The sequence below is a fragment of the Homalodisca vitripennis genome, chromosome 4 (assembly GCF_021130785.1).
Source record: "Homalodisca vitripennis isolate AUS2020 chromosome 4, UT_GWSS_2.1, whole genome shotgun sequence".
Taxonomy (NCBI): Eukaryota; Metazoa; Arthropoda; class Insecta; order Hemiptera; family Cicadellidae; genus Homalodisca; species Homalodisca vitripennis.
The window spans coordinates 166,776,642-166,791,470 of NC_060210.1; the positions used below are offsets into that span (position 1 = coordinate 166,776,642).

General features: G+C 32.4%; 1 protein-coding gene across 2 annotated transcripts in view; it reads right to left on the minus strand.

The window, feature by feature from the left end:
• LOC124360555 (annexin B9-like) overlaps positions 1-12,489 on the minus strand; it is a 28,292-nt gene extending 15,803 nt beyond the window's left edge. Inside the window, exons 1-3 of one of the 2 annotated variants that reach the window (XM_046814270.1) lie at positions 12,204-12,489; positions 7,661-7,837; positions 2,655-2,859 (exon numbers count right to left, since the gene is read on the minus strand). In XM_046814270.1, the coding sequence (XP_046670226.1) occupies positions 2,655-2,859; positions 7,661-7,837; positions 12,204-12,233 (412 nt within the window). In that variant the 5' untranslated portion in view covers positions 12,234-12,489. Of the gene's footprint in view, positions 1-2,654; positions 2,860-7,660; positions 7,838-11,960; positions 12,164-12,203 lie in introns of those variants that run through there. The other variant, XM_046814272.1, reaches the window with a different exon arrangement.
• Between the last annotated feature and the right edge of the window lie 2,340 nt (positions 12,490-14,829).

Consider the following 14,829-nt stretch of genomic DNA (forward strand, 5'->3'; position numbering starts at 1 on the left):
GCACATTGTTTTGATTGTTCCTTGGTCTCTGCTGTGTTGTGATGGATCCATGTTTTGTCCACATTACAAAACAGCGATAAAACATCCGGATTATGGCTTAACGTCGCTAAACACTCTTTTGAAGTGGTTACACGTTTGCGCTTATGGTCAAGTGTGAGTAATCGCGGCACCCATCTCGTGTAGAATTTTTTCATATCCAAATATTCATGTAAAATATGATGAACACATTCAGTAGAGATACTTACAGCATGAGCCAAATCACGCACTTTCCTTTTTACGATTTCCGGCGTAATCACTTCTTTAGGGCGACTTGGAACATTTGGCATTGCTAGTGCTTGTACAACAACAACGGAACTCTGTAAGCACCTTCTTAACCATTGAAACTGAAGGGACCGAGTCCCCGTTGTATTTATCCAAGTCTTTCCTTACTCTCAGTCTTGCATTTTTTACGTAACAAGTAATGCTTAACCAGCACACAAAAATTACTTTATTTCCATTTTTGTGAAAATTTACGAGGTTGCCTGCTTTGAACAGCTATCAAACACTAACTGTACAACACAGCTTGCTAAAAATTAGAAAGCTATTCATTGATGGATTACAGCTGACTACAGCACTGTTACATTTAAAGGTACTGCACGGCAAATTCATAAAGTCACTGACTTATCAAACTGCCCTCGTACATTAAACAAGAAAGCTTTTTAACAAATTTGGGATTAAACTAATCTCAGTTTCATTGAAAAATAAATTCACAGAACTCATAAAATATACTATTACCTAAATCAAGATTGTATACATTGAGAAATTAATTGTTAAATTCATCAGTCACAATTCTTAAGTCTTTCCCAATGTTATTCCATTTGCATGCAGTATTCCAAGTTGTTTTGGAATTACCCTTGCATCTATCAAACTTATTTAAAATAACATTTGTGTTTTACTTGTCTCATACCTTTTGCAATTTACCCTTAGATTTTAACCCTTCCCAAGCCTTAGACGGATATATCAGAATGGCATACTTTAACAGATTAATAAAAGAAACAAACAGAACTCAAACTAATTATATATATATATATATATATATACTATTGCCATTTATACAATTTAATGTAAATAAAAGTCGTTTGACAGGTATTTGGTCTTCCGATCATATGTTAGTTTGCTTATTTAAACACATATGTGATAGATACGGCCAAATATAAAATAATTGAATCGGAAAAAGTAAGCGCTCTGTGGTGTAATGGTAGCACATTCACCCGTCAAGTGAGAGATCCGGGTTCGACTCCCGGCGGAGCAAGTACTTTTTGTGATTCAATGTTTATTGAAATTAAATAAGGCTATTGCCATTTATACAATTTAATGTATATATATATATATATATATATATATATAAATATAATATTTTTTTACTTTTCAGTAACATTATCAAAAGTATGTATACAATAAAATATAAACAAATATAAGAATGAAGGTTATAAAACATTGGAATCAACAAAAACATATGGTATCAAAACAAGAAAATTAAACATGTAACCTTTCCTAAACACAAAGATAGATAAAATGTTTCAATAATAAATTTAAATTTAAATTAGCTGTGTCCCAAATTTAATCCAACTGGTGATTTTGATTGAAGAGGCATTATGTTTGCTTGTTCATATCTTCTTAGTAATAATTTTGTGTGTTACTTATTGTCATAATTTTGAAACTTCTTGATGCCAATTAGAGAGAAACAATTTTCAAAGGTTTTATTGTGTTGGACAGCGTGTGCAGATACGGGTCTAAGTAAATTTTGATGTCGAACATCTGCACGATGATTGTTTATCCTCAGCCTAAGTGACGTAGATGTTTCTCCAATGTAGTCTTTAGGGCAATGTTGACAGGATAATTTATAGACTACATTTTCACTGTTACATGTGATATCTTCTGCAATAAATATTTTTTGTGCGTAACGCAGCTTTTGTAACAGTTTATAGATTGCATCATATTGCATATTCCACAGCGTGGTTTATTGCATAGATGGCATTTGTGTTTCAAATTTTGACTGTTGCCTTTATCTTTAATATATTTTGGATGAACTAATAGATTTTTCAAATCTTTTGAAAATAATTCTAGGAGGTCTATTAAAAAAATCCTTTGTTTCTGGAGATTGTTCCAATATACTGTAGGCGGTCTTCATAATTCCATTTACTCTGCGTAAGCTAGGATGATACTGAGTTACAAATTTGGCATCTTTTTCCACAACAATTAAAACATGGTTTGTGTTTTTAGGTTTAGCTATTTCACTGTTAATTAATTTTGCAGGGTATCCTCTGTTGATTAATGAATTTGATAATGTTGTTACATAATTTTGGAAGTCTGTGTCATCTGTACATAGATTCTTAGTTCTTAGAGCAAGACCCTTGGGTATAGATTTCTTTACTTACTGTGGATGGCAGCTATCATAATGTAAATATTGCATACTATTTGTGTCCTTGACATGAATTTTAGTTTTAAAGCTATTATTATATATTATATATACATAAATAATATGTATATATATATATATATATATATATATATATATATATATATATTTATTTAGACACAAATAGTATGTTTGAAGCATACATATATTCAAAATAAAAACACATATAAAAATGTTACATAAGATTACAACTTACTTTTCTCATAGAATGCAGAAATTGTTTTAATTCCATAGTTGCTAAGAGTACAAAGAATTTCAATTATGGCTTCTTCATCTGTTCCAATCCCTGAAACAGCACTGTGAAGCTCCTTGGCATAAAACGATGGTAGTGGAGTCATCAATGCAAGAATTACATCTTCAAACTTACCACTAAGTTCACTCTTCAAATCAGAAACTAAATCCTGTAATCAAACAAGGATTTCATATCATTTATATTTTAGAAGTAACAGAACAGATAAAAATACATAACTCATTGTGAGGGATGACTAATGGATAAATTCATTCAGGCCTCTCTTGATTAAAGTTACCCTTATTTCAGAAGAAATTATTATGTTTTTCTCTTTGAAAAATTAGTACCCAGTAATAACAAAAAATTAAAAGACCCAATATGGCATTTTAAATTACAATAATCACACATTTACTTGGGAATGACCCTATAATATCTTATATTCCTCCTTAATTGGATTTTTAGCTACCAAAAAAAACTTGAAAATCTCAAATGGCTTGATACTACAGAAAAAAATGACTGCCACTTCTAGGATTAAACTTGCAGACATAGTGCTGTTTTTATAATACACTTTTATAATACTGTTTTTATACAACAGCATGCTCTGAGTAGACACAATAAGTTACATTAATTTGTTTGATGTGTATCTTGGTCAGAAAATGAAGAGTAATTTGAAAGTACAGTAGCACATGAAGATTTTTAGACCCAACTCTACTTTTAACATATCAGTTTTGTGCTTGGTAAAGTAACAGAGAAAAGTGATCTCCATTTGATTGCTGTGTACAAGCTTCAGTTGGCGATGGTTCTGAATGCCAAAAATTGTGCATATTGATTTTTCACATAATTATATAATAATGTTGATCTTTCTTCTGTGGCTCATCTAATTCCCTGGTTTGATACTTTGCACGATGCTTGTATAAGCTGTTGCGCCCGGTTATTACATTAGTCTTTACCTTAAAAAACAAAATGGTTTCGGCTCAAAATGCCCTTATCATGATACTACAGAACTAAAATTTATTTTAAAAAAGGATTGGGGGCTAGAAAACTTGAAAAATTGAGGGTCTGAATGTCAATGCCCCTACTGCCTGAGAATCGTAAGCTGCAATTATATTCAGTTTTCTCATGTCTGAATCAATGACCATCTAACAAGAATATGCATGACAAAATGAAGGGCAAATCTGTCCAGTGTCGATATGTGTCTGAATTGCTGTATCTGAACTGCAGGTTCGTGAGATTTTACTTAATTATTACATTGTTTATGAGTCTGGTTTGTGTTATTCTTTCAATTTTAGAAAACATTAAAATGATAGATGTTGTCAATTTGATACCTAAATACCCTACTTAAACATTGGCTAATTTTTTGCAACTTTTCAGTGGAAAAAGATTTGTTTATGACAATACAAGAGACTCAGTTCTTCCTTGCAATTTTCTCAAGCTTGGTTGAAATACCATCATATCGTGATGATGTTTTTGATTTGAGGCAGTTTATTACTTGATATACTTCCAAGCATGTTGATGAAGAAGTCATTGAAGTAACCCGCCATATTTTCTAGGTTTGAAGTAGAGATCCTGAAAGATCTAGTTTGGTGGCAAAATTGTCTTTCTCTATTATTTCCTTTCTTGACTCAATCACCTTTCATAGTGCTCTTGTCTTGTCCACTTTAGCAATGTTTTTGGTGCTATGTCGTCTTATGAGCCTTAATTTTAAGTCATATTCTTCTTTTATTTTGGAACTTTGGTCTCATGATCTTCTCTGCATGTTGCATTATATTGATTTTGTACTCTAATGCTCTGTCAGAAGCTATTTACATAATGGTAGTGAACAAAATTGTTAACAGTGACATTTCAGCCACTTCCAGCAATTAGCTTAATCAAACATTTGACAGCAGCTTACAGAGTTTTCAACCATGAAAATCCTTCAGATTTTTTAGCTGGATTGCTTTCCATATAGCAGGTATAAAGTCTCGAGCATATTCCATGAAATGTCTAGAGCATTTAGTGGATTGTAACAATTGGACACTGACAACATAATAATTAAACATTGGCAATTATTTCTCTGACAATTGTCCACTAATTGTTCAAATAACACATTTATATTACCTTTGCTTTTCCATCAACATGTCCAACCCACATTCCCAATGTGTTTCTTGGTAAGGACCAAATTATGTGTTTCTTGGTAAGGACCAAATTCCAAAGGGTTTTCCCTTATTTATGTCAATAAGGTTCCGTTTACTCGGCTCCCTGTAACTATTCTGTCTAATCTGTACAGACTGACTGCTCGTAGAATTTTCAAAAACTCTTATCTTACTTATCTTCTTATCTATGTTATTATATCTTCTTTAACATCCATTCTACAAAATTACATAAAAAACTGATTTTATAAATAAACAAGTTAAAAAAGTATGTTTTATTTTACATCACACTATTACCACTATTTGAATAAAATATACATTAAATTATAAGTATTAATTTAGTTCATGTGGACATTCACACACAGAAATAGACTCCAGGTGATGCACTTGTCCATAACTCAAACATGGAAGAAACCTCTAGTGAGTCGTAAACAATAATGTTATAGGAAAACAAAAATCAATTCAGTGGGATAAGGGTGTTCAAATCTTATTCTACCAAAGAGGCTCTCAAAATAATCCTTTGTACATGGTAGGTGGTATATATCATAGATCGTAATTTCCCACAACATGCAAGTGGGATAACTCGTGGTAGCTCATAAGGACGCATTATATTCATTTTGGTTTCCCAAAATTCCGTCACAACACGTAAGAGTGTCTGTTTGGTCTTCCATTGTGATGTTGATGGAGGGTGACGCATCAGAACTGTTGTCGTAAGTTAAAAAATTAATTTTTATTGGCCAAGACCGCCTGTGCGTGTATTCAGCATGCCATCTCTACGCTCGAAGCAAGTAAGAGAGAGGGAGAGAATATCTTTATTTTACAACCTTCAAGATTGAAAATGGTGTCACTTAATACAATACATCTGTAATAGTAAACTCGCTCATATAAGACAACAGCTGAGTACACATTGTTTATTTACTCACCTTTTTTATATATAAAATGTTTTTATATATTATTTCACCAATATAAACAATTTAAAAAATTTGAAAAATAATTTAAATTAACTGCAATAGTTTGGATTTTTCAAATCTATTATTTAGCATACCAAGGGTTAACCCTTATAACGTCACAGACGCCGTATGGCGCATAGACAAACTATCTCCAAACGGCAAAGACGCGGTACGGCGCATCGACACAAAACTGCGTCTATAGCAAATTTAAGTTCCTTTTAAATCCGATCAATGTCACTAACGGTATGCGTCAACCATGTGTGTGGGTTATTGACCTATGTCAAGCGTCAAAATATAGCTGTCGCGTTACATTGTTTGAAACAATAGACGCGGTGTCTAGACACTCTTCCCGCCACACGGCACAGACGCCGTACAGCGCGCGCGCTTTTGTTTGCAGTTTGGCTTCAGGTAGTGCGTGTCTAACCATCGCTGAGTCGGTTTCCTTCGTCGTGTTTTCTGTTTATATGGTTTTTATTTATTTGTTAAAAGTATTGATATCTTAGTTTTAGTATTCATTTAGTGTTTAGTGTCACCTATTTAGTGTTCAGATACTTTGGGATTCTACCGACCACACCAGTATGAAGAACACAAAAATATAAATTTATAGCTAAACAAACATGATAGAACGAAAAAACAACTCTTTAATTACAAACTTACAAGCATTTCCAGGCATTGTGATCGGTATTGTTGTCGCTGTTATCTTATCTTTCTCGAGAATCCCGATTACGACAGGCCACATCACATGATTTGCGCGGTACATAATTGCCTTTCCATTACAATTCAATTTATATTTCTGATCAGATCCTCTAGAATTTGATATTTTACTGATAGGTACTATCTCGAGGGATGTTTTTCTTTCGTTGACATCAGCAAGAAGGCATGGCACTCGCATTTTGGGTGGCGGAGTATGATCAAGAATAAAAACAAGTTTTGAGTGTTTTTTCAATAAAGAGTTTAGTTTTAGTTTGATCATGTTTGTTTTTATTGAATTTTTGTGTTTGGAGAAATGTAGAGGTAAACACGGAAGTACAACAAAGCGACGCATCATCTGAACGGCGAGACTCTGCAATCACGTTATCTACTAGACCGCTCGACTTTGACCTCTGTCTGAGGATGGGGAGGGGGGGTTTGCGATAAGACAATTCCTGTTTTATATTGACGAAATATTGTTCTGCGCTAATCTAGTAATCAGTAGAAGCAAAATGTCAAATAACGATTCATGTCTGGGTGTGGTCGGTATAATTCCAAAGTACCGTGTTCATTATTAGTGATAAATAACATGTCTCGTAACATTGACAATCCTGAGTACAGTGACTTTATAATTTTAAAATTTTTACTTTTTTATACTTACCATAATTATAGAAAGTAAAAATAAAAATGAACTTTACACATTTAAATTTTTTTTTTTTTTATATATATTGTGCCGTTTGCTGGAAGTCGTGAAAAGATATACTGACGTTATAAGGGTTAAATAATGGACAGTAGTACTGACTATATGTAAAGTGTAAAGAATTCTAAATAAGTGTGTACCCGGCGAATTCCGTGGTGTGAGTGGTAAAATGAACTCAGATTGAGGAACATTGGATACCTCACTCTCTTTACTGTGTTGGCCGATATGATATGGGTTTAGACATAAGGAATAATAAAAAGAAGATAAGGCCCTGTAACTACACTGAACTCATGAGCAAACTGCACATTATTCACAAAGAAAGGAGAACGTATACTGTACCTATCACATGACAGAATTATTATTTAGGCATTTGATTCATTTTTTAAATCAATACCATGCTTCACTTTAATAATGAATGAAAATGTAGATAACTCGTTTAACATTTAGCAATATCTTAGATTTTAAAATAGGTACATATTTACTTTTTATTATATTATTCTTTACCTTCCCAAATAAAGTTTTGTATGCATCCACAATTTCTAGACGCTGCACAATACCTCTGTGTGCTAAAATCTCAATAATGGCCTTCTCATCAGTGCCTAGACCTTTCATGGCCTTCCGCAAAGCATTTGCGTCAGCAGTAGGGTCAAAGGGATTTGCAGGATATACTGTTGGAGTACACTGAAACAGAAATTAACAATATTAATGATTGTACAGGAACGCTCTGCAATTTAAAGAACACCTTCAAATACTTGAACCTAAGACACTTAATTAGGAGAAGTGGTTAATGTTTTTGTGTAGTTGGATACTTTTCAAACATAGTTTCACCTTAGTGCTCAAATGCATGTGATTATTTAGACATTTCATTACCACTAACAATGTCTTAAAATGTGTTTTTTTTTCATTAAAATAACGTGATAGCTGCACCTCAAGTAATATCTATAAAAACACAATGATAAAGATGCCAATAAATTAGTATAAGTGTTTTACGAAGTAAAGTCAAACAGGTGGCCATGGAGTAAAAACTTAGGATCAGAATACTGGGTTAAAACGTCATAATGTAATATTGAACAACTCAGTTATAATATCATCGTTCATAGTTTCTGTAGACATCTGTTCTATTTTAAATTTCAGTAGGAGATCTCTTGATACAATTTGTCACTTCAGAATTTTTGCAGCTGATTCAAGACAGGTTTCGTCTGGCAAAGCATCTACTTAGTTAATACTGCACATTTCATTTAAGATTCTAGGGATTTGTAGTGTAATTATTAAAAACAATGAATTATGAATGTGTTTATTGTTATACAATTAATTGGGGACATTTTCACTCAAATGGAGACAGGAAGCTAACTTAAACATTGACAGTGATTTGTTCTGTTGGTGAATCTTCTGGTGATTAATTGACAACAATATTGACAATGGTCGTTTTGGCCATTGTTCAATATTTAAATGAAGAGAGAACATACTCAGGACAGGAGATATTAACTCAGAATACAATTATTCCTCTGACAGTGATAAATCCTGTCCAGCTCCAAGCTCCAATTGTATCATTATCAAAAACACTATTTTCGTTATATAATGTTTTTATTTTTCAACCTTTTATTTTTAAACTATTATTAGTACCTAGGCCAAGTGCCTTTTGTTGTCCCAAAGCAATGTAAATGAGTGTTAGAGGTAAACTTAATGTACATTTTTTATCAACTAGGTATACAAAAATCCTACAAACAAATCTAATTTATTTGGTCATTTACAAAATGGTGGCAAGCTTACATTGTATGCTTAAATACTGACTGAAAACCTTGTAATCCTCATTCATAGATGCATACACCATAGCAATATTTTTATAACAACTTTTTAACTCCTTTCAGTATAAAGTTAGAAAAAAGGCAATGTAGGATTAGGTTATACTAAAGTACATTAGAATGATTTATAACCTATAATATCCTAGGTAAATGGTCTCTTTCTTCCTAACTAAACAAACTTGTTTACAAAGAAATGTTCAAATTCATTTTTTACTTTGCTTCTTGATCTGATCCATAAGATGGTTGAAATTTTAATCAGCATGATAAACATCTTTTTCAAGAAAGTAGTAAACTCTTCCAGAACCTCTTTTTGTGGGAGGGTCAACAATATTTAAAATATTTTGTAGCGGAACACAACAAATATTTTCCGTTTGATGTGGCCAGTAAAAATATGGAGCTGGGCCAAAAGGATGCATAAACTTGATTTCTACATCACACTCTTCTTCATCTTTTAAATCCAGAAGACCAAAAAATCAATGGTTGTCAAATAAGCAAGCTGCATAACAGTTAGAACAAATTTATTCCATACTAATTTGAAACTGCACTTAGCCGTTTTGAAATTGTTAATTTAAAATTGAACAACTATTTTTTGGATTTCATAAACGAAACTCACATTACGTCCCCAAGTCTAAAATTACACACAAGCTTGGCACTGTAATCTTTGCCAGGATTTGCACGAGTGTAAATTACCACTGGGTGGAGTGAACAGCTGTCTTGGTGCATCCAGTGGTAACCATGGACTTCATGCTGGAAATTTTTCTTTAGGATTTCACTTGATGAGCCACACTTACTGCAGTGTCGAAACATACAGACTCTATTGTTCTTTGAGCAAACTAAGTAATCCATTAACTCATTGTATGTTTCTTCATTGCCCTAGCATTAAGAAGTAACACTATATTTTGATGGATTGCATAATGCAGTGAACAAAATTTTGAAATTCCTATTTATGAAGCAAGGTATTCAAACTTGAAGGCAGCATAAAGTTCATTCAGGAGCAACAGTCTTTTTTTGTCCATAAACATTTTTGGTTATGCTAACTTTTTCTTTTTCTCCTGGCATAATAAGAGAAAATTCTTCAATTTGGTAGAAATTTTTAACCAAAATAACTATTTTTTGGTCTAATGGTTTTCCTTTTTTTGGATCAGGTAAAACAATGATACCTTTCTCTTTAAGCAGTTCTTGTGCTGTACAAAATGAATACTCACTAACACTGAATGCTTCCTCAATTTTTTGTAACTCCCTGAATTTGGAGCAAGGGTTAGAAGCTGATTTTTCTCTCAGCGTGTAACTGGTAATTCCAATCTTTGCTTGAACTCAACAAGTCTGTCCATGTCGTTAACTTTTTCCTGAATACATCTGCCTATTTTTGCATCACATTTCACTGGGGAAATTCCTTGAAGTATAAAATTAGACCAGTATCTTACCATAACTTACTTACTGTGGGATGGCACTGCATCTAGTTTAAATGGAGATTCTCCAATGTCAGGTAAAGAAGTGTTGATTTCTTCTAACACTTTTAATTAGTTTAAAACCTTTTCAATTTTATGTATGTCTTCTTAAAAAATGTTAAGCTTTTCAATTTTGTCTTTGTTATTGTTGAGGTTTTGGCTCTTACTAACTTTTTCTTCGCATGCATAAATGGAAAAAACTAATAAAAATTTTAAATGGAGAGCCTGAAAAACCTAGAAAAAGAACTAAGCTAATTGAACAGGACTGAAAGTAATGCCTCCACCCATAAGCATGGGCTGTGGGAGAAAATTTGGTGCAGTCCCACGCTAATGGCAACAAAGAAAAACATATCTTGAAATGTGCTTATATAAAATTCTATAAGGTTGATCACAAATGCAATAAATATTCTTTCAAGGAATACTTGACCCTGTTAGGCTAGGCTATATAACCGAATTTTCAAATACATGTATTATTAATTTTTAAGCATCAGTGTTAAATGTAGGTAAAAAAAAGTTGTGGGAATGAAGGTGTAGCCCTAATAATACAGGAAATTGATATAAGTGGGGTAGACTTTAATAAGCAGCCTATACTCGTTAAGTCAATTGTTTTTATCAAGATAATAATTCAATATTACAATTTATTTAACCTTACATATGACTTAAACTTATTAATAAATATAATAATGTTTACTGTAAACAATAAACAGCTAAGAGTAACTCTGTTTTGAAGAATTTGAAAATGGCGATGAACATAAGACGGAAAGGAATGTCTCCAGATAAATCTTGCAAAGAACTTTCAATCATTTCTTCGCTGCTATCTGATCAAACTGTATTTATTATAAAGTATCTCTAATATGTATATAACTTATAGGCTAAAATTGGTTTAGTCAATTCTAAATGTTAGGCCTATTATCAACTTAATTTACATTGTAATGTGTTATACTTGTTGTTATTGTATTATAATTCTTTTTACGTACAACTTTTATATAATATAGAAGTTGGATAATATTAGAATCCTTCAATAACAACACGCAAATAACCAGTGTAGGTGGCTTAAAGTCTCCTTAAAAGTAGTTTTAGGTAACTTAAATACTATTTGAATATTTAATGGTTGTTAACAGTTTCCCATTCATCTCCACAAGTTATCATCGCGACAGTTGTTATGATTAATTATTCATCATTAATTTAACACAATTGTAAAGATTATATACACCAATTTCTTACAAGAAATACTAAAAGTTTCACAACCTGTTGTTCCCAATGTACACAGTGACACAAATCAGTTAATACCAATTTCTTGTTATAGGTAACACCCTACTTTCAACTTAAAAATCATTTTGTTTTAAAAAGTATATTAGACTCACCTTTTAGAAATGTATGAAACTACAAATTTTAAATGACAGAATCAGAAAATCACCATTAGGCATTTAGCAAGTTAACTACAAAATTAAAGAGGGCACATAGCCTAATCATTAAAATCCTTAGGAGTCCTATTAAAGAAGGAGTGACAGGATAAACATTCATAACCAAACTAATACAAAACAGGCTACTCACCATATTATTTTATTAGGAACAGACTAATTAAAACCAATATCCAGAGTAAAGTATACTTTTCTCACAATTCTGCAATTTTACCATTAGCTTGTAACCCTAATGACTAATTCAATTCTAAATGGAATGGTTACTCCACACCTACAAGTATGTGTGTAGAAGGGATAGCCAATGTGAATAGACATTACAAAATATCGATGAACTCATCGTTTTCACTTCAAGGAAATAATGAACTGACCAACTAACCTTGAATGGATAGTACTGTTGAGCAGACATAGTTATTCTAGTTTGACCACAAATACGTAAAATGCCTAAATATTAAATGTATTAACGATTACGTCAACAATATTAAGCAACGAGATATTACACTTATGTTGTATTTTTATTTGAAGATGGTATCGGTAAATTTAATATCTCTTTATCAAAATTAATATTTCACTAGCTTCCATATGATTGCTGTGTACACTGATCAATGATCATATGATAAAAGCTTCAGCTTCAATTGACTAGATGGACAATCGAAGCTTTTATCATGTGTATGGGTTTGTGTTGACTTCTACTACAGAAGTGGAAAGCTTAGTATTTCGAACAGTTTTGGGACCTTTGTAAAGAGTGGTCCTTCCTTGCCAACACTATATCCCCTATATAGTTTGTTTCCCGATATTTTACAGTTAGTACAATTAAACTCTTAAAAATTTCAAATCATTAATTTATCTGTCAAAGTGAATAAAAACAAAATTCCGTGGGCACTATAGGTTTTAACGAAAGGATATGCTGATCTCCAGGTTTTAATACTAAAAGTCATAGTGTTATTATTGGAGTAACGTCCAAGTTTACCATATGTGGATTTACGGGAGTGCGAGGAAGAGCTCCGCACCATCAAAACTTGGTAAGGCATTTTGCAATCCAACATTAATTTAATGTTGACGAATGCACAGCATAACAATAGTCAAATATCACTAGATCTTGAATATTTTCTATTAAAGTTAATTACATGAAAAATACTCGCAGACATCATATAGACAGTTTTCGATTAGAGCGCTCTCAACGACAGACTTAAATTTATTGTAGGGAATTTCTTGACATTATCTAGTAACATTGGACATTTTGATACCCATAAATTTAAAACTATTTATTATACTTACATCTTTTTGTCCTTACATTATTTTTATATCTCGTGTTAATACTTTGAGTACGGATTGAGTCTTTAAATTTGTTAATATTTTCATTAAAATACAGCATTCTTGAAAAGACATACAATAATGGAAGTTAAAGCATTCCTAGGTATACGAAGAAAGTTTTACAATGAGTTTAAGCTGGAGAGCAACATTAATCTAACTGCCCACTTCTGTAATGTAAACACTTTTTAGACCATCTGGAGTTACCCCATAAGGAGATACTGTAGCTAAGATTACTTTGAATGTAAGCGTAGTATATGCTCAGAAGGATGTAAGGAGTAACACTGCTCTTTACAGATTTCAATCAGAAGAATCCCTTTGCTAGTTTGGCGGCTACAGCAAACTATCACACATACGAGAGAGATATATATGTATAACATCCAATACTAAGACTTGACTGACTAAGGTAAGTATACAACTGTACTAATCATGCGTACGCATATAGTTGGTCCTTCCTCTCTGTGAAATATAAAGAATTAGTATATTTACTTTATTACAAAACGAAATACTGAAGCCAGTGTACTATAGCTCAAAATTATTGTACGTTTCTAATGGCTCTTTAGAATGAACGGAAAACCTTCTAAAGGTTCTAGATGTTAAACCGGTCTGCATGTCTCAGCCAAGGGTGTGTAATGTTTAGAGATGAAAAGTGAAAAATCTTCATCATCATACACTCATTAAGCCGTGTTTCAAATACTAAAATTAACCCAGATTGTATACAGACGGTAGAGGACTAATGTAAAGGAGCTTGTCCCGCCTAATCCGTAAGTGTCTTGATATCATTCACAAGTTAAAGTGTAGTCGAGTGATATCTCTTAAACACAAACTGCTCTCACTGAATAAAATTATCAAGTTTTGGTTCAGACTGCTATTACAAACTTTTAGAATATTTTAGGGTTACATTAGGATTTGTTTCTTTAGATACAACATCTCTACTCAATATTAACTTTTAACCATAAAAATTCGATATCCATCTCTTTCGTCACAATAACTCTAACACACACACTGAATTTGCTGACCACTTATGTTGCTTCTGATTCAGTACATGTACATAACTTTTAACTACCGAATGGCCGAAAATGTTCAACTGGTTTCTTATACGACAAATCGTACGGTGTTTTTGACGTTCAATTGTGACTATGACTTCACTAGGCGTATCTTCGTCGATTTCCACAAAAAGGGTTAATGTGAATATTGTTATAAATAATGCATATGACTAGACTGTAAACACATCTAATTCATTTAAGCTATTTTGTTTGTTCTACTACATTAAACGAATGATTTTTCTTTTCACGTTTTTTTTAGTTTACAAATGACTATAGTTTAACATTTTGTAATTATTTATATTGTTTGATTATTTAATTGATTTGTGTTTACTGCTGAGTTATTTTGTAAGCCAATCGAACGTTTATTATTGCATACGACTGGTGTCCGTTGCCCACGAGACTTTCCTTTCTTCATATCCTGTACCAATTTTATATATTCTGCATGATGTTTACATAAAAACTCTTAAAGTGAGTTCTTTTGCAGAAAGTACACATTCCCCAGCGTCAAGAGTGGTACGGTCACTGATTGACTTGTTTCAGCTTTACCAAATCAATCAAATCTATAACAGCAGAGACGTCATGTTGGACCTGATTCTGAGTTCTAATAAAGATATTACTGTATCACCGGAGAGTGATAATCTTTTGCCA